General features: G+C 34.5%; 1 protein-coding gene across 5 annotated transcripts in view; it reads right to left on the reverse strand.

Annotated features, from left to right (window-relative positions):
* The window catches only part of SORCS1 (sortilin related VPS10 domain containing receptor 1), a 440,998-nt gene that overhangs the window by 89,868 nt on the left and 330,493 nt on the right, over positions 1-20,637 (reverse strand). For all 5 annotated transcript variants that reach the window (XM_039335794.1, XM_039335792.1, XM_039335796.1 and 2 more), the window contains exons 6-8: positions 18,620-18,684; positions 11,888-12,006; positions 8,046-8,135 (exon numbers count right to left, since the gene is read on the reverse strand). In XM_039335794.1, the coding sequence (XP_039191728.1) occupies positions 8,046-8,135; positions 11,888-12,006; positions 18,620-18,684 (274 nt within the window). The remainder of the gene's footprint in view (positions 1-8,045; positions 8,136-11,887; positions 12,007-18,619; positions 18,685-20,637) is intronic.

Raw genomic sequence — 20,637 nt, forward strand, 5'->3', positions numbered from 1 at the left:
GATTCATAGTGATCAAGCAGGATTTATAACAGGGAGATATATGAAACATAATGTTAGACAAATTATTAACTTAATTGAGTACTTGGATAAGAATAATCAGATTCCTGTGGCTTTTATCTTTTTGGACGCTGAAAAAGCTTTTGATCAATTGGACTGCCAATTTTTATTTTCTTTGGTAGAGAAAATGAATTTTGGGGATAATTTTTTATATGGGCCGGGAAGAAACCAAGGGTTAAATTTAAGATATTACAGGATGCTCGAGAAAGAGGGGGATTTAAGGCACCTAATTTGAAATTATATTATGATGCAGCCGCCCTAACTTGGTTAAGTGATTGGCTTAATTTAACAAATATGGATATTCTTTTTTTGGAAAGTTGGGATTTAATATACGGTTGGCATGCATATTTAATTTTTAATAAGAAAGTTGATCGGACTTTTAAATCACATATTTTGAGGAATGCCTTACTTCGTGTTTGGAAGAAGTATTATTATAGATTAAATTATAAAATACCTATCTGGGGGATTCCCAGACATGCAATTGAGGGAACCTCTAAGGGGACAAATTTTGATAAAATTTCATATAAAGAATTGTTAATTTGTTCTGGTTCGAATTGGCATTTGAAATCCCTAGATGTATTAAGGCAGCAAAATATTCTACAGTCATGGTTTCAATATTTACAAATAATGGATAGATGGACTGTAGACAAGAAAGAGGGAATAACACTAGAAGATAGACAATTGGTTATTCAGATTAAAAACCAAGGTCCGGCTCATATAAAAAGAATATATAATGTTTTATTAGAGTTAGATTCGGAAACAGAATTGGTTAAAGATTGTATGATTAAATGGGCTCAGAATATACAGGAGCCCATCTCATTGGATTTATGGGAGATAATTTGGATAAGAAATGTTAAATTTACACAAACTCAAAATTTGAGAGAAAATTTTTATAAAATGTTTTTTAGATGGCATTTAGATCCTAAAAAATTATCTTGTATGTATTCCAACATACAGCCCAAATGTTGGAGATGTGGCAATAATGATGCGACATACTTTCATATTTGGTGGAATTGTAAAAAAGTAAAGGCTTTTTGGATTATGATTTGGTGGAACATTCAAAAGATTTTTAGAAAAAAGATAAAGTTTACTCCTCAACTATTTTTACTTGGTATTTTTGTTGACTTAAATGAAAAAGAAACTACTTTGATGTTGAATTTATTAACTGCAGCAAGGTTACTAGTAGGTTTATATTGGAAGAAAGATTCTTTGCCTACTTTAGAAGAATGGATATTTAAAGTATCTAGTTTTGCAGAAATGGCAAAAATTTCTGCTTATTTAAAGGATCATACACAAGAAAGATATATTACTGTATGGGGAAGGTGGATAGATTATATTCAGAAAAAGTATGGAATTAAAAAGTTTTATTTATTTTATGAATGAATATCAAATATTATAGAGAATTGTTTTATAGGTTATGGAGTTAAAGGTTAATTATGATATTTTTTTTTCTTTCTCTCTTTTTTTTCTTTTTTCTTAATTATTATAATTTTCTTTTTTTTTAACCCTGTATTCTGCTCTGGGAAGTGAAGGGAGGGGGGGTGGGGGTGGGAGGGAGGGTAAGGGGGGGTTCTCTATTTTAAAATTTTATTGTATTTTTATAAATGATTGTATGTTTTAAAAAATAAAAATTTTCAATAAAAAAAAGATTATCTTATATTTGAAAAAGCAAGGAGAAAACAGTCTCACAGTTGCAGAGTTTGGTGGTTCTACTGAACAGATAACAAAGTTCTTTCTCTCATCTGGGCATATTCAAGCAGTCTTGAGAAGCAGTACTTAGTATTCCTGGTGGGTGTGAGGGTACATTGTTTATTTGCCACTCTTTCCATCATTGTTCTTCTGTTTTTCAGTCTATATTTTACTAGGCTGGAGAATTGTCAGCAAACTTGTCATGGTCAACTGCTACTCAAGTGCACTACATAATAATGCCCTTGTTCTTTCTGTCAGATTCAACAATTTGTCTGTTGTTTCTGCTGGGCAAATCATGGCATGAAACATGTTTCCCACTGACATAGAAGAGTTAAGTAGGAAGAGAAGGCTGGGAGAGGGAGATAAGAGGCAAAAAAGAAAGGAAGAAGAAGCAAGTTCAAGCCTAATTGGTGTATCCCCCACCCTCCACCCTGACAACAACCACGATGGCTTTGTTTTAAGTCTGCCTAGAAAAATGTGGAACCGCTAGCCCTGAAAGCATCCCAGCCTCAGTGCTGAAGAACAGTTCACATTAACATGCAGCACATTTATCTGATCTTTGTACTTTCCTAAAGAGAAACAAAGCACAATATTAGGTGCATCATTTAATTGGGCATATAAAAAAAACCTAAAGTCTAGTGCTTTCTGAATCACCATGAAATTGCATGTTCCCCTTTGCTCAGTTGATATGGGGAATTTAAACTTTTCTAAAAAAACTAACGAAGGTAATCTAGAATATAATTAATTTAGCTGCTGAAACTATCGGTTATTTTTGAGTTTATTTTTCAGAGAAAGAACTCTCCTATTTCACATCTTTTCACAACTCTCTCCCTATGATACTAGTTTCTATTGCCCTGATAACTTGATTAAAAATGAATGAAGACCACTAATTCTTTCCATAATTACAGATAATGAAACTGAGTCACAATGAGTCACAATGTTCTCTCTCCCTCTCCCCTCCCATACTAACCTATTTCCTTATCCCTTATTGGGCCTAAATTACTACAGAAAATTATTACAGAAAACTAATTTATAATGTTGTCTAAGCAGTTTAACATCATTTTTTAAAAAAAAGTAAATTAAAACAATATTTTATTGATATCAACTTAAACACAAACATAAGACAGCCATTATTTATTTTTACTTGCATACAATTAGTTATGTTTCCTTGGAAAATGGCTAATTCACATAACATTCTTAATCTGTTTATAAAATTTACACTATGGTTTACACTGAATCATGGGCTAATCAATAAGCCATGGAAAAATATAAGCAAAACCAGGGGATTGTTAGTCTTTCTGGTTAAATGCATCAACCCGAATAGACCTGGGGAAAAAAGATGGCTGGCAATGTTGGAATAAATACATTTATTCCAGGAGATTACTTAATTAACAATAGCTCTTTAATGATAGAAGGAATGTTTCTAAACTAGGTTAGTTGATAGGAGTGAATTTGACATAGTCCCAAATATTGTGGTAAGAACCAATATTTTATTTCTCAGTACAGTTTTCAAATTATTTACAAATTAAACACAGTGAATCGGAGTCCAAATATTTATAGAAAGGTTTATCTTTCAGCAACTTAAAACAACCAGTGTTGTAATAAAATGTTTTGCATTTATCAAATGTCTTCAATAAAAAATCATATATTTGTCAGATAGTTTTAGCTGGTGCATTAGTATAAATATAATCACTTTTTCGAGAAAATGCTGGCAAAAATTACACACAGATGAATCCCTGAGATGGTCTTCAGCTCTGTTGGAATTTTTTTCCTTTAATTCTTTCTTTGAATCTTTCTACTGAATTATGTCTGTACAACTTTATTATTTGTACAGTAGCAAGAGCTGACACTAAATATATCCAGATACTAAATTTCTTCATGATTTTTATGATTTGAGAGTAACAGGCATGTCTAAATGCCAACATACCTGGCACCAAATAGACATCTTTATATGCTTATCATTCTAAATCCGAATGTGCATGGACTGAATGAATGATAATAGCTAACATCCATTGACAGGAACTATTATGTATGATAATCTTTGCAAGTCTGCATTTTCAAATGCTGCTGCTTGATGCCTAGAACAATTTTTTCACTATGACCATATGAAAGGCATCCCATTTTACTATTTCCTTTTACTTAAACCAGTAGAAACATCAAGGCAAGGAATCCAGTGATAAAGTTAATTTGTCTCTGTACTAAAATTCTGTACTAAAATCCCATAAGCTGCTATACTGCTTAGAACCTTTTACAGCATTGATTTTATTTGGAGAAAGTAATTGAGCTGAAAGAGATTAAAGACTTTCTACCCATAAAAGGCCGTGCTTGTTTCATTTCCTTTTGACTGTGTTGTGCTTTGTTCATTTTTAATAAAGGCAGCCACCTGCTTTGATAATAGCATCCTAAACACGCTTTTCTCACTGTGTCTCTGTGCATACAGATTTAGCTGCTCATCCTTTGAAGTTGTGTGAGCTTGTAATGAAGCACCTTGTTGCCTTAAAAATTACCCTGCAGGTGGATTTAACATCATCTGCTCCTTGAACAAGGTGACAGAGAGAGACTCTTGGGGCTCGTTAAAGAAAGCAGTATCCTACTTCCGAAAAAGTTGCTTAGGAAATATTTAATTAAAATTACTTCTATAATGAATTATATTAGCTAATAAATTCACAACCACAAAGAGGGAAGAAAGATTTTTTAAGATATTATGAGACAGCATAAGGAGGCATAAAATTATTCAACCTCCTCTGTGTCAAATGGGGAATGTTCTGCTCTTTATTGGTTCCTTTTACTTTTTTTATTCTCTGTAAATTTAAATTCCAGATACTCTAAGCAACAGCCTTTTCAAGATTAACATTTTGAAACCCTCCCAGCCAATCAACACAACCCAATTAGGTAAAGTAACATGTACCAAATTAAAAACCTCAAAATTACTGATCTTTGTATTTAGGAAAAAGGTTTATGAAGAATTTGCAAGCAAGAACATGGCTGACATTTTCTTTCATCAGTGAACTCATTATTTTAGAATATAACTATTGTCAATTGAAAGGAAGGTTGAGGGAAAGAGATCTACAGAAGAAAAATATGTGATTTTGTTTTCATAACATAAGTCATATAATTTTAAGTAAATATAACCCCAAAGTACTATTTTTTTTTGAACTCCTACCTGCTCGGGTTCAAAGAATACATGGCATAAAGGACACAAAAGACAGAAATAAACTGCATTACAGAAGCAATGATGATCAAGCCACTATGTCTCCAACCATAACCACAATGTGGGATTAAAATAACAAACAAAAAATAACACAGTTGAAGGTCATCTAGCCCAACCCCCTGCTCAAGCAGGGAACCAATAAGAATTACCTTTTTTCTCTGAAGGATCAACTGCAACCTAGACAATCACAGTGCATCTACATGAGTGCCTCCACATACATTCTTTCTTTTATAATCTCTACAACTATGTTTCTATGCTACTTCCCATTCCATCAAAATGAAGGTTATAAACTTAGAAGGGAAAGATATTTCTCCTACCCAGAAGAGTCAGAAGCATTGGATTGGGTAAGAGATTAAAGTCTAAAATAAACATATCAAGATCAATGGTTCCCATAAGATCTAATATTTTCATTAAAATAGCAAAAGTAGTGTTGCACTGTCATGACATGTGATCTACCCTTTTTGTACATAAATACAGGGTCTTGATACATATCTTAAAGGGGTAGAGGAGTTTGGATTATAATGGTGTGATACTGGACTACTCTCCTTGCCTCTCTACTCTGAAGCTTCTGATATGTGGAAAGAATGAAGCAATGGGTCATGGGTTGTACAGATATTATATTATATTATATTATATTTATTATATTATATTATATTATATTATTATTATTATTATTATTATTATTATTATTATTATTGCTAGATAAGACATTCCATGATGTTTGCACCTTACATTATTCTAGAATGTGCCACCTAGAGAACCAAAACTGGTAAGTTGTGTGACAACAGAAACTGTACATTTGCAGACTATTGTCTTTCGTGGAATAGTACTGCAGCGAGACTACTTATAAATAGATATGTAAAAGATGTATGCCATAAGTTTGTATGAAAATGAGCTTTTGAAAGGCTTTAAAATTATCTCTGCCATGTAGTTACGTATTATGGAATAGAGTTCCATAGAATTCATCTTTTGTGAGTTTAAAATTTGCACAAAAATATGTTAAAAATGTGTTAATTATATTTATATAAATTACTTACAGAAAAGTATGTTTTGGAGTGTTTGTGTTATTAAATAGTATGTACATATGTGTTAAATACCTTGCCTTTTCTCTGAGCAAAAATTGACTTATATATTATTATTTTTTATTTTATTCTAACAGCAGTCCTGTGAGATTGATTGGCTGAATGTGAGTGACTGGCCAAAAATCATCTGCTGATTTGGATCTGATCTGGAATCTTTCTGATCATATCACAATATGTTAAGAATATCTCACTAGATAAATATGAGTGATAGTTTGGTCTAGCGGAGAGAGCTAGTTAGCTAGAAATCAGGACACTGTGAGTTCCAGTCCCACCTTAGGCATGAAAGCCTTCTTGGCAACTTTGGGCCACTCATTCTCTCTCAGATCAAAATGTTAGGCTCAGGTTAGGATTCTTGTTACAGTCAACAGATCAACATTCAATTGCTCCAAAAAAGGAGACCATGTGCACACACACACAAACAAACACACACAGCTATTTAAATACAATACATTTCTGCAGAGAAATTTATGTTGAGAAGATATCAGAACCATGGTATCTTTCATGGACAACATGAAAATAAAACTCCCTAAATTAGAGAAGATTGCAAATGATAGACTGATGTATGGTTGCTATTGTTGCTGAAACAATTTTTAACAAAATCCAATAATCTACTGGGTTATTATTTTACTAATTGGGGTTTATGGCATTGTAGTCTGGGATTGGGATAATGATTGTATTGTTTAAAGGGCTAGATTTAAAGTGATTCATATGTTTTTAACAGCAAGGCAACTCAAGAAACCCAAAACTTACATTGTAATCAGATATTATGGATTTCAACTCAATAATTCACTTACTGAATTTTTCACATAAAGATGAAATGGTGGATAGACGGAGATTAAGCATTTTGGAAAGCTTGACTATCTCACTATAAACAGGCTTATTCAAAATAATCTGCATAAACTCCACTGTGACATTTCCAAATGGCCTTTACTATCATACATTCATTACAATATTTGGCTACAAAAGGCTTTGATGACTTTTTAAACATATCTTACAAATAAATCTTGTCTCATGATGATGTGATTCAACAGAATAAATCCTCCCATGTCATTTGACCTACCTAAAAATTCAGGCTGTCCCAGAATCCCTTGAAGATGATTAATTTTTTGAAACTTCTCAGTTAAAATATTCTTAAATGTTTAGTCATAATTTTAAAAATCCAATTAGGAAGGGGAAAAAAGGGTCTCGTTGCAAGATGAAAGTTTAAAACCTATATTCCTAATGGTTGTAGTCAAGAACATTGATCTCATTTTGACTGGGCATCTTGGTTTCATTTAATTTCCTGTAATATGGACGCATATTATAGCACATCAAAAAATTCAGACCTTGGATCTGACAAGCAATTTCATAAACTATGTTTCCAGATCATGTTATAATACATCAAAACATTTTGTATGGGGAACAAAAGTCTTTAACAATCAATTTTTCTGTCCTTCAATTTTTTTAAAAAAAGAAAAGCCTTGAAGTTTTATTTCCTTTTATATAAAAAGTAACACAGATTTCTTATTTTTTTTTAATGAAATAAGCTTCCCCTTGACTGATATCTTTTACTAGGATTCTTTAAAAAGCTATGTGATACATGTTCTTTCAGGTTCCACTGCTAATTTTCTATTTTTTTTAAAAAAAATAGAGGCATACAAAAGCATACTTTCTAAAGAAAAAAAATTCCTTTAACATAATAAAATATGGAAGCTAGTAGCACATCAGAAAGCCAAATTTTTTTAATAAAAAACCTCAAAATGTCATTATTGATGAAAATGAAATACTAATTAGTATTTTCCACCAACTGAGAAAAAAAATCAATCTGCATTTTGAACTGATGCCCTTGAACAGCTGCAATATCGATCCTAGAGAGTAGTATTTTACTTGATGCTTCAACATGTTATTGAAAAATAAAGGGATACATGCCCTAATTAAAACAATTCTGAGCAAACTGGCCACAAGCTGCAATTCCTCTGATCTGTCATCTAACATTATACAAAAATATTGGAACCACGATAACTTACCTTTGGCAAAGCATATTTAGGAAGTTTCATCTGTGCAAAAGTATTTCTGCGGTAAGACACGTAGTAATATGGCCGACCTCCAGATGTCAGCTGCAACATACAACATTGCTTTTTCTTATTATTTTAATCAAGGTATTATTATCACCATTTTCTCCCTTTTCATTAAGGTATGGAAACAAATAACAGGTGTGTTCTAAAGGGAAATACAGTTATGTCACAATGGTTCCAAAATGGCAATGAAGATACAGCAGGAGATGAATTAGCCCTCATTCAGATATGGAAACAGACAGCATTAATAAGCATCATCTATGCAGACTGCAAAGGAAGACAAAAAGAGCAAGGGAAATCTACAAATGTGGGATTCCTGAAGCAACATTCAGCATCCTCAATTGCACAGGCAAATATTGTAATACTGTATTCAAGTCAATAATGCTTGCACATTATATTTCCAATTTAGATAACGAAAGAAGCTTTTCTGCTCTAGTCAACTTTGGAAAAAAACACTTTTCTTCCAAGCCAAGGCCCTAAGATTTTGGCGAGTTCTAGAAGGAACACCAAAGTCCTCCATATTTCCTAGAGTATTCCATTTATGTAACAGTAATATTTACACATGCTACAGCCAGCCACTTCTTCCATCAGGCCAAATAAATGAAATAATCTTCAGGCAACAACCCACAGACAGCCAGACTTTTCCAAAATCCTGGAAGCCAAATCAAAAATCAATCTCTTTCTAGTTACACTGAGTGACAAAACAAAAACAAATATCAGTAACAATTCATTAACAAACAACAGGACAGATGACTATCTTATTTAACCTGAAATACAATTGTAGAAGTTTGTTTCATCTGTATCAGCTTTCTTAAACAAAGCTTATACTCTTTTTTTTTAAAGTATGTTAAGAAGGTAACTAAGAGCAATCTCAGTTAATGCACAGTTCTGCTCTAAAAATATTTTCTCCAAATTGTTGAAGTAGTAAGATACACATGCAGAAATAGCACAAGCTTTGAAAGGTTTAGCACCTCTGGTCAAATTCCACATTTCAATGCATCTTTATGTGAACAGAAGCTGACTTAGCTGCTATGCCAGACAGCTATACATGACATCTTGAATGGGTATGTTTTTGGGCTGTTGCTTACAGGCTTAAAATAAGGAAAAAATGAAAAGTACAGAAGTTTAGATTCTCTTTTATTACTTTTCAACATAGCTAAGAGTCTTTCTGTTCTTGCTTTTGGAATATCTGTTTCCTTCCTCCTTTCCTCCCTTTCTGTCAATGTTGACTGGTGACTGTCTGGACAGGTCCTTGCAAGATTTTGGAAGTGGTTTGCCATTGCCTTCTTCCTAGGGCTAAGAGAAAGGGCTTGGTTTTGTGTGCATAAGGCAAGACTAGAATGCACGGTGTCCTGATTCCTAGCCTATTGCTTTAACCACTACACCAAACTGGTTTTTTCACTCTCTTATAGTTCAAAAATATTCTATATCTCCTTGCACATATTGCATGTTTGAGATTTTCCCGACTTCAGATATACTGAAGTTGGGGGCCTCTGAAGGGCATACCAAAATCTTTGTTTTTGTTTCCTATAAATACCTTATAACAAGATTTTGCTGTCTTACTGAAATGCCCAGTCTTTTCAGTTTCTTCACTGACTATGGGACATTAGCTCTAGGATATGAAACCACATAGCTGAATTCATTCTTTCTTTCACATACATTATTTCCTAGGCTACTGAATATCACACAATTCCAAATGATAATGCAGCTCACCTTATGCTTAATGGTTGCAACATATTTTTTCAGCTTTTTGTCCAAATTTATCTATGTGTTTGTAGCCAAATTTGTCAATTTTTGTTTTATCAGTTGAAAGCACTTTCTTTCAAAAACATTTCAGGCTTTGTTAGCATGTTTTTGTTTGCATATTTTAGATTACAATTTTGGATTGAGGAGAAAAGATCTTCTAAGAATTTTCCCATACTGATTACTGTTTATTATATTGTGAATCTATTCCAATATGAGTTAACTTTTTCAACAGATCATTTGCAGTGCTTTACAGTTCTGACAAATTTAGGTATTTTTACCACAAAACTGAGATAGATAATATGCGTTCAAATTGGTAGAATTTAACTTTATATCATGTAAAGGTTGTAACAGCTTCTCTTCCCTTATGGATACAATTTAATCAGGGTTTAGGCTTCAGAACCTATAGTGATTTATGTCTTCCTTCTTTCTTGCAAAGCAATCAACTGTACTTCTCCTATTCATGTCTCTTTTTCTTTGCTTCCTTAATCTTTCTGGGTTTGTCCAGCTGTGAGGTTCCACATGGCTTTCTCAGAATGATTTCTTCAACTGGTGATATAGAGGATCACTTTGTCTGCTTCCTTTTACTTATGTCAGTTTCTCCCTGCAGTTCTTTCATAATCTTATTGGGGGCATTTCCCAGTCATGCTACTGGGTGCCAGTATTGACAACAGAGTAGTCATAGAAATTGGAGTAGGACACAAGCAGTTGGAGGTCAGCACTAGTACACAATTAACAGGCCCTTCTACCAAGGTTGTGAAAGAGCTGTTCAAGCAAAGAAGCCACATTGCATGAGAGAGATTATCACTATTTGATCAGGATGCTTCTACAGGAGAAGAATGAAGAAGCCACATGCAGCCTTCTGCTATAATGAATGATTATATATGGGAACAATACACAAGTAGGTGACTTAATCTTAGCCCTTAAAAATATACACTATGCATGTTCAAAAGCATGTCTCTCTTTTACACATGGATTAAAAAAAAATAGAAGTCAAAACTATGAACATATGAAACCTGTTATGTGTACACTAAAGCCTGGTCCATTATTAATCAGGGATTTGTGGAACAATGAATGAAATCACAAATAAAGAGTTTTTCCTGTATTTTCCATAGTAGGAGAATTTACTACACTTGTTCTACAAAGAAAAGAAATGAGGTAATGTATTGTTCTAACCCTCAGAAGAGTTGATATACATTCTATTTGGAAGGAAATGATACACTCAAAGAAGTGTATCAGCTAGAGTGGTACAGCTGACAGCATTTGGTAACACATTCAGGATCGCCCTAGCTTAAGCCCACTTAAAAACTCCTGGCTATAGACAATCCAGCTTCGAAATGTATATGCTGATGTAAGCCAGGAACTTCAGTCTCAAGAAATACTTGAAAGACAGATAATTTATAGCTCATCTCCACTCTGCCAGCACTTTATTTCTTCCTTCTTGTTATGATGGGGATAGCAGCAGGAAGATAATGAAACTTAAAACTATTCAGATATATTCTCTGGCTTCCACCTGGAACATAGCTCAGCTGAATATATCTCATTTTCTTCTTTTTTCAAAATAATAGGAGCCCATGCATGACAATCATGCCTGATTAGTTTTCTCTCAAGCATTCCCTTTCCATATCCTTTCCACATCTCCATTATTATATCTCACCCCATTTCAAACTAAAAATAATAATAAAAAAACCTTGATTGGTCTGTTGAAATGGTGATATTGGAACTCTGGCATGCAAACTTAAAAACCTGTTGAAATGTGAGAACATTTTTGGAATATATAAAACTTTTGTTGGAGAGCTGACTGACAGGAGAGATTATTTTTATATACCTTGAACATATGTCAGACCTCACCCCTCACAACCCTTGTATTAACAAAGTACTTGAGCCAAAGGCAGAAGGAAATAATTAACACCCCAATGGGAATAACACTTTGGTGATGCCCTGAAATACTCAGGTTATTTTGTTGCATCCGTTAGGGGAGGGCATTTAATACAGAAAAATAAAGGGTAAAAATTATTTGTAATTAATAGAGGGGGGGAATTGTTTCAGACCTGAACAAATACATAATCATCTTGGACAATGAGAGAGTCAGAATCAACGTATCCAGGGAAAGGCTTGCTTCTCACAGCTTCAGAACAGTTCTGCATCCTACAGGTGATGTACTGTGCATCTGAAAGCACACAAAAAACACACATTAAATATAACATGATTTCAGCTCTGAACATTCATAATCTTTTGCAGGTATTCAGTGACTGTTCAAAGTTACAATAGCAATGAAAAAAGTGACAACCGTTTTTCACACTTACGACAATTGCAGCATCCCTATGGTCACATGATCAAAAGTCAGATGCTTGGTAATTGACTCATATGATGGTTGCAGTGTCCATTTTGCAACCCTCTAACAAACAAAATCAACAAAGAAGCCAGATTCACTTTACAACCATATTATTAATTTAATAACAATTATGGCAGGAAATGTTGTAAAATGGGGCAAAACTCACTTAACCACTGTCTCAGCAACAGAATTTTGGGCTCAATTGTCTTCAAAGGTCAAAGACTACCTATACTTAAATATTTCATATAGAACTTACTGTCTGCAAAAATTAGTTATATTACAATAGCCAATAGGAAAGCAAAAAGTGCAATAAATAGACAAAACTTTTTCCTTGCTTTCTTATTGCTTTTGTAGGCTTTTAAATAAAAGGAGCCCCAATTGAATTTGTTTAACTGTGCAAGAAAATAAAACAAATAAAACTGATTTTTTAAAAAATCAAATGAATAGGTAGCAAAAGTATATGTAAGAATGTACATAATTTTGTCTGCTTTCTCTAATTTAAAAAAACATTTTGCAGATTGAACCTATCTTGTTTTTCTCAAAATTGAGTTATCGGAACAGGAAAATTCAGCAATTTATAGATTTGGCCAGGGTCAATAGACTAAGCTAAGATCTAAATGGGCCTATAAGGCAGCAGGAAGATTTAAACTCATTTTGAATGGGGTTCATGTTTTTCCAGTGAATATTGGTTCCTTGAGTCTATGTGAATCTTTTTGCTGTCTCATAGGAGCAAGAAAGAATTGAAAAACACAGATCAAGAGTCAGAGAATAAATCTGCTCAAGATATTATAAACTGAACTTCAAGACCTTTTCAATATCTTTCCTTTTTACAGAGATACAGCTCCTAGGATTTGAAATACTTTTATGTTATATCTAATGTTAGCAGAAATATGAATGACTTTTGTCTTTTGGAGAACAGTAGCACATAAGTGGACTATTGCAGAACTTTTCTGAAGGCGATGTGTGGAACTCAATGACTACATTTTTGAAAGAAAAAAGAGTAATCTAACAAGAAAGTTAAGGGAAATTAGGTTTGAAAACATATTTTTTCAAGTGAACAATAAACCACTGATTATGTGAAGAACAAGTCTCTGCCCGGCAGTGTTTTATTTCATTGAAAATGAAAACTCTCCTTTATTATTAAGAATATAAGATACAAAAATGCAAAAGGATAATAGGAAAGATAGAGAAAGGAAAAAGGAAGGGAAATATGTAGGAAAAAGGGGGAAAAGAAAGAAAAGGCATTGCCTTCTAACCCTTTGGTGTAACAGAATAAGATAATATCAACCTCAACTTTTTATTTGTACATAATAGTATAAACTAGCCATTTCAATAACAACAAACCTATCTAATTGGTAAAAATCAAAATCATAGTTTCATTTTTTTTCCACCTCAAGCACAAAGTCCAGAAGCAGTTTCCTAGTAGAAACAAAAGTGTTTGTGTTTTTGTCTTTAATCAAAGCATTCAGTTTAGCCACCTCTGCTAACTCCATCAAATTCTGCAGCCATTCCTCTATTGGAGGAATCAAAGTGTCCTTCCATTTTTGTGCATAAAGTAGTCTTACTTCCATCAACATATAGCGTATTAAAGCTCAAAAAAAAATTCCAAGTGTTTTTCCACTAAACCCAAAATAAAAGTTTCTGGTTTTATCTTTATATTCACTCTTCTGTATTAAGATGTGAATCCTACTCCAATATTTCTTTGCTTTATCACATGTCCACCATAAGTGATAAAAGGTCCCTTCTTTATTTTTGCATTTCCAACATTCATTTGAAATGCCTTTATACATTCTAGACAACTTATAGAAATTTTCTTTTAAATTATAATTTAGTGTAAATTTAAACCCATTGTTCAAGCATTACATTATGTCCAAAGTTTCTTGCCCACCGAATCATGCAGTGCTTTACATATTCTTTCTCTAAATTCAAATTCAATAACAATTTATAAACTTCGGCAATAGTATGTTCATCATTACCACACAGTAAGATTTCCAATTTATTTCTCATAAATCAAAGCCATATTTCTTTTTGTCTAATTTAAATATCTCTTTCAATTGTACAAATGTAAACCAATGGCAGACATGTCCTTCTGATTCTAACTCCTCTTTAGACTTGAGGATAGGATCATCAAAGTTAAAATATATTATTTGACCATAAGTCCACCAGTTTAATTTTGCCAACATTTCTTTTTTTTAAAAAAAAAGCTTCCTGGGGCGACACCAATAGAGACATCTTTACAGAAAACCTTGTTTTATGTTTATTCCAAACTCTTAGGATGGCGCGCCTAACAAAATGGTTATTAAAATCAACATTTACTTTAACCTTGTTATACCATAGATAACCGTGCCTTCTAAATCTTAATTCATGACCCTCTAAATCAGTGGTTCTCAACCTTTCTAATGCCGTGACTCCATAATACAGTTCCCCATGTTGTGGTGACCCTAACCACTTATACATCACCGGGTGCCAGGGGGGTGGCCAAAGAAAAGGGGGAAAAAATGGCGGACAGCCTTGTTTGGCGACCCCCGTGAAATGGTCGTTCGACCCCAAATGGGGTCCCGACCCACAGGTTGAGAACCACTGCTCTAAATAAAGTAGTGTCTTATTTTGGAGGTTCACCCACTCTTTTAGCCAAACCAAACAGCCAGTCTCAAAATATAATTTCAAATCTGGTAATCTCCTCTTTCCTTAGCATCTTGCAAAAGTTTATATCTAATTCTTGCTTTTTTTTGTCTTCAAAATGAAAACTCTCCTAAGGACAAGCAGATTTCTGAATTAAACTTTAGTTTTGGGGGGGCATAGAGATAATTCATTATAATACTTTCTTAGAGAGTCAGTCCTGGCAAAGATTTCCACTAAACATGGCATAATACAGTTTGATAAAGATTCTTTGAAATAATAGGAAATATTTGTAGCTTGGGTTTTAAATTTTGTCTGAGGTTGTTCTCCAAGTTTGTTTTAATATAATTCCTGAATGATTCGTTACCAAACTAGGTAACATCATCAGCAGGATTTTCTTGTCCTAATCTCTTTAGCTCATAAGTGTCTTGTGTGCCAGTGTGGTCAGTTGTTTGGAGCTAAGATTTATTTCTATATTATGACAATAATTGAAGACTTTGTTAAATGTTACTATTTTTAATTGGGGGGGATATGTTGCATCATATTGGTAATGAATGCTGAACATATTCTATGCCCTCTGCAATTATACTCAGCTGATGTGCCCATGTATCTGTATTCATAGAGCTCCTAGTAACTTCTGATAAAGTTCTTATTCATAAAATATATCAAATGTTGACCATATCATTGATAGATATCTGTTAATTTATCTTTGGAGGAATAAAACAAAGCTTGCTTTCTTAAGACTTCAGAGTATTAAAAGGATTTCACATGAGCAGAACCACAGGAAAAGTTCAGAACAATGATATAAATATTGGAAATATTTTCAGAATCTTATTACAATAACCTTTTTTCCTTAAGTTGGGTTCACTGGGAAGCCATTCAGCAACAATTATTCTTTTGATAGTTAACCCCCATGGACTCTTTATTTATCCAGTACCACAGGAAGCACCTAATCACTTAAACTTAATTCATGCCAATTAATACATTTCATTGCTGAGATCTGGAATTAATTTATTTTCTACTCTAGCACAGATGCTCTTCCTCCCACTAATAATTGGGATGTTAAGTTTCTCACTGCCAGCATGCACACCTCCAGCAACAGCTGCTACTTTGATTGTTACAGCAACACTGAAAACATACAGCATCCTGATTACAAAAGTAGATATTGTCTCACTGATAAGTTTAGTGTAGATGGAATGGCTAAACTGAGAAAACTTTTGGTTTATGTATCCACAGCTGGAACGTGTAAAATTCTAGCAGAGCTTGCAGATATTCATTTCAATGAGGTTTCCTATCAAACAATAATACCAGACTGGAATAGGACAGGAAGTATGAGTAGTTATCTTCTATTGGAGGATGCATGAAGAATACAGCCGCCACCACCTGTATCCTTGCCTTTTGATGTTAAAACCCTGGATTCTTTTACTATTGAGAAAGCTCTGGTGTGCATGCCGATATTACTCTGATTTTATCATATCCATCAGAAAGATACTAACTAGAACAAATGTTACATCCTTTCTTTATCTAAATATGACACATATCATATTATTTCACACTTTTAGGATGCAGAGTGAATTCATATATCAAAATTATAAAAAGATGACAAAAGATTTCAACCACTGCAATCTATCCTGGTCTGGATACATTAATCCTTAAATAATCCTTTAACGATTATTTTATGCAGCATAGTGGAGTTTTGCTTCTATCTCTTAGAAGAGCTGGAGTATATGGATGAAGCTGGTTGCCTGGCTAACTGCCTCATTCATTAGTACTCTACTTTGAAAGGCATGGCCACATCTGTTACCTGCAACCTGTTGCTCTCAACCTCCACAGAAGAGAATAGTATGAGCAGGTTATCTGTGACACCCAATAGAAAATATTGTTAGGAAAAAAACATTGCTTCCTGATTACAAAAGTAGATATGGATTGCCTCACTAATAAGATTAGTTTATATTGAATTACTAAATTTCATTTATTTGCATATCACACTGGCCAAAATAAAAACCAAATTAAGAAGGGTCACAATGGGCAAATTTAGTGTTGGGTAGCTGAAGGAAATGTATAATGGAAATTAAGAAAGAATCTGAGATATTACAAAGTAAAATGATGCTTACTCAGTACATTCTCTGATCCCAAAGAAATCTGAAGTTCAGATGCTAGCTTGGGCCTCATGGTCCCACTGATCTTTTCAAAAACTTTATTGACAGATCATCTTCCTCATACTATTATATCACCGATCCAGTCATTTGATCCATATTAGTATGGCTTATTTAGGGCAAATAGTCTTCATATCAATACAAAGAGCAGATGTATTACAAGATTTAGGCTTTAAATAAACCAAGATGCTGTGGATTAGTCTTATTAATAGTTTCATCGCTATTATTCAATATTGTGCCTTCAGTTCAGATTTTCCCATAAAAATATATAATTTAAAGTAATCCATATATGTGTAGATTGAAAAATCATCTTTTATTATATTATTCTGTTTTCCAGTACCATTTTAGGCTAACAGAAAATACATAGCAATACATAAGGGACACGCCAGTACATAATGAAAGCTTCCTGAATAAGCTTGTATGAGCAATGTTCAGTAAGAAATACGGAAACTGAAACCATATCCTTACCCTAACTTCACTTGTTTATCAAAATAGAATTGACACTGGAGGCATGGGGGGGGGGGAAGGGGTTTCAAGAGGCAAGTAATGAAAGGGGAAACCTAGACATCTCTATCTAAAAATGATGAAATATAAAAAAAATGAACTTTTTTATTTCTCATAACAATTATTCTTTCCGAACAATTCTTCTGGACTTTGCAAAATGTTAATGTTAGATTAAAAATAAATATTACAAATATCACTATTGAATATTACTTAAATATTAGCTGAAAACCATAAATATATGCTATGTGCAATCTTAATCTACATTTTTTTCAATTGACTGGATACTAAGGGAATGTCAGAATGTTCCCTATTTCATCTTAAAGTGCATGTGAGCATGTTGTAGAAAAACAAAAAGTACAATTAACAATGACATTTGAAATTCAAAATTTCAAAATCTTTACCCAGCTATTCTTGAACAAAGCAAAAGACCTTTTCCTGCTAAAGTAACCTTCTTAAATATTTTGTCCTCCAGATGTCTTATGACTATAGAGTTTTCCCCTAAGTTGGTTATTCCAGCTGAGAATTCCACTATTTTAATCCAAATATTTCTGACAGCATTAGTTTGGAAAAGATTGAAACAAAAATTTACAATACTTTTTTTGGGAGACACATGCTTTTTTAAAAAAATCCATGAATTAAGGAAAATAGAACACCAGAATATCTAATATTTTAGGGCAATCATAGGCTATACATGAAATGGTCAAAAATGGTCAAAGCTGAAGATTTTTGAATGAAAGCAAACAATTTTTCTTTTTGTCAACTTTCCCAAAATCTCAGGAAGAGTTATTTGGAGATGAAAACAAATACAATATTATCCCATTTCATTCCATTTATTCAGTTTAAGAGCTAGTTTGTTACAGAGTCAAAACCTGGAAAATCAAATCAAATGATGCCTACTAGAAAATATATTGTTATGAATTATGTATTTTTCCTTTTATGCCTTTTTGAAGTTTTTCACAAATTGCAAATCTTTCCTATTTCTATAAATATTGTTTTGCATCTCAGATTGTTATATTGAATTTCTACTTATTTGAAAATGTTTATTGCATGACCAGACTGAAAATAATCATAAAAGCCTCCATTGGATCTCCCTAATGCAATCTTATGTTCTGATGAATGCCAGTAGACTATATAATTATATTCTGATAAAATGATAAAAAAGCACTTACGGCCATCCAATGTTTTTGCCTCCATGTGGACTATGTCTGGATCTTTGCTGGTACCCATTTTAGACCTGGGAGAGAAAAAAAACGAACACTTCAATATTACTAGAAATAAACAAAACATTTAGTTAAAAGGAATTATCTGGAATACCTAAAGAGGAATATTTCAATATTCATTCATTCATTCATTCATTCATTCATTCATTCATTCATTCATTCATTCAATCAATCAGTCAATCAATCCACTAGACTTTTCTTTGAGGGAGATGAGCGGTTCAGAAATGTGAAATATAAATAAATTAAAAATATATAAAAATATCATTTTTAGGACCTCAAGACACAATGAACCTGCCCAAATTAACCAACCTGAATGTCTCTAGAGTAATACCATATGAGCTATACCATGTAACTACTCCTAGGGTAGTTTTCAACTCCCACTATGATCCCCAACAGTAAAATTATTTCTCAGACTCAGCTTCTCAGTAATGTATATCTAGTAGCTACATAAATCTAAATGGCTGCTAGATTGCAGTCAAGGGATACAACTCCCACTCTGTTCCCCCCAAAAGAAACCCCTCTATTGCTGGCATTTAATGGTTGATAGGTCAACCAACTGACCTATAATTTAATTAATGGTATCCTTCTGCGTCGTCTCGGAGAGGTGGGGGTGGGCGGCACCGTATTGCGGTGGTTCTCCTCCTACCTCTCTGACAGGTCGCAGTCGGTGTTGGCGGGCGGACAGAGATCGACCTCTAGGCGCCTCGATCATGGGGTGCCTCAGGGCTCGGTCCTGTCCCCCCTCCTTTTTAACATCTACATGAAACTGCTGGGTGAGATCATTCGGCGACACGGGGTGAGGTATCATCAGTACGTGGATGATACCCAATTATATATCTCCACCCCGTGTCCTTTCAGTGAAGCAGTCGACGTGATGTGCCGGTGCCTGGAAGATGTGAGGGTCTGGATGGGGGTGAACAGGCTTAGACTCAACCCTGACAAGACCGAGTGGCTCTGGGTCTTGCCTCCCAAAGGCCAACTGGATGGTCCATCTTTAGTCCTGGGGGGGGGGCAAATTTACCTCCCTCAGTGCAGGCACGCAACTTGGGTGTCCTCCTGGACTCACAGCTAAATCTGGAACAACATCTATCGGCTGTGGCCAGGGGACCTTTGCACAGGTTCGCCTAGTGCACCAGTTGCGGCCTTATTTGGACCGGGAGGCTTTACTCACAGTCACTCATGCCCTTGTCACCTCAAGACTGGATTACTGTAACGCGCTCTACATGGGGCTACCCTTGAAGAGCGTTCGGAGGCTGCAGTTGGTTCAGAACGCAGCCGCAAGAGCGATTGTGGGCGCGCCAAGGTACGCCCACGTGTCATCTATCCTCCGCGAGCTGCACTGGCTTCCTGTGGGTCTCCGGACGCAATTCAAGGTGTTGGTTATCACCTTTAAAGCCCTTCATGGCATAGGGCCAGGTTACTTACAGGACCGCATTCTGCCGCACAGCTCCCAGAGACCGGTGAGGTCCCATAGATTGGGCCTCCTTCAGGCCCTGTCGGCAGACAATGTCGGCTGGCAGGCCCTCGGGGAAGGGCCTTTTCTGTGGTGGCTCCGACCTGGTGGAATCAACTTCCCCCCGAGGTTTGAACTACTCCCACCCTGCCGGCCTTTAAGAAGGCCGTTAAAACTCTCCTGTTCCGGCAGGCCTGGGGCTGATGTCCCCGGGGGGGCGGGATATGATCGGACTCGCGGTATGACTATTTTATTTTATTGTTTTATCATTGTTTTAACTTTGTACGCCGCCCTGAGTCCTTTGGGATTGGGCGGCATATAAATATTTGAAAATAAATAAATAAATAAATAAATAAAATAAATTAATTTAAAAAAAATCCATTATTGATGTTTTGGGGAAAAAATCAGTGCCTAGAGCAATTGGAGCGTTGTGCAAAGAAAACTATAGTGGCTTGTCTAGGCAGTTGCCAAGAGTCAACAGACACACTTGAAGCACCACACTTAAACACGCACA

Source organism: Crotalus tigris, unplaced genomic scaffold (assembly GCF_016545835.1).
Source record: "Crotalus tigris isolate CLP2741 ecotype Arizona unplaced genomic scaffold, ASM1654583v1 scf7180000017659.2616968, whole genome shotgun sequence".
Taxonomy (NCBI): Eukaryota; Metazoa; Chordata; class Lepidosauria; order Squamata; family Viperidae; genus Crotalus; species Crotalus tigris.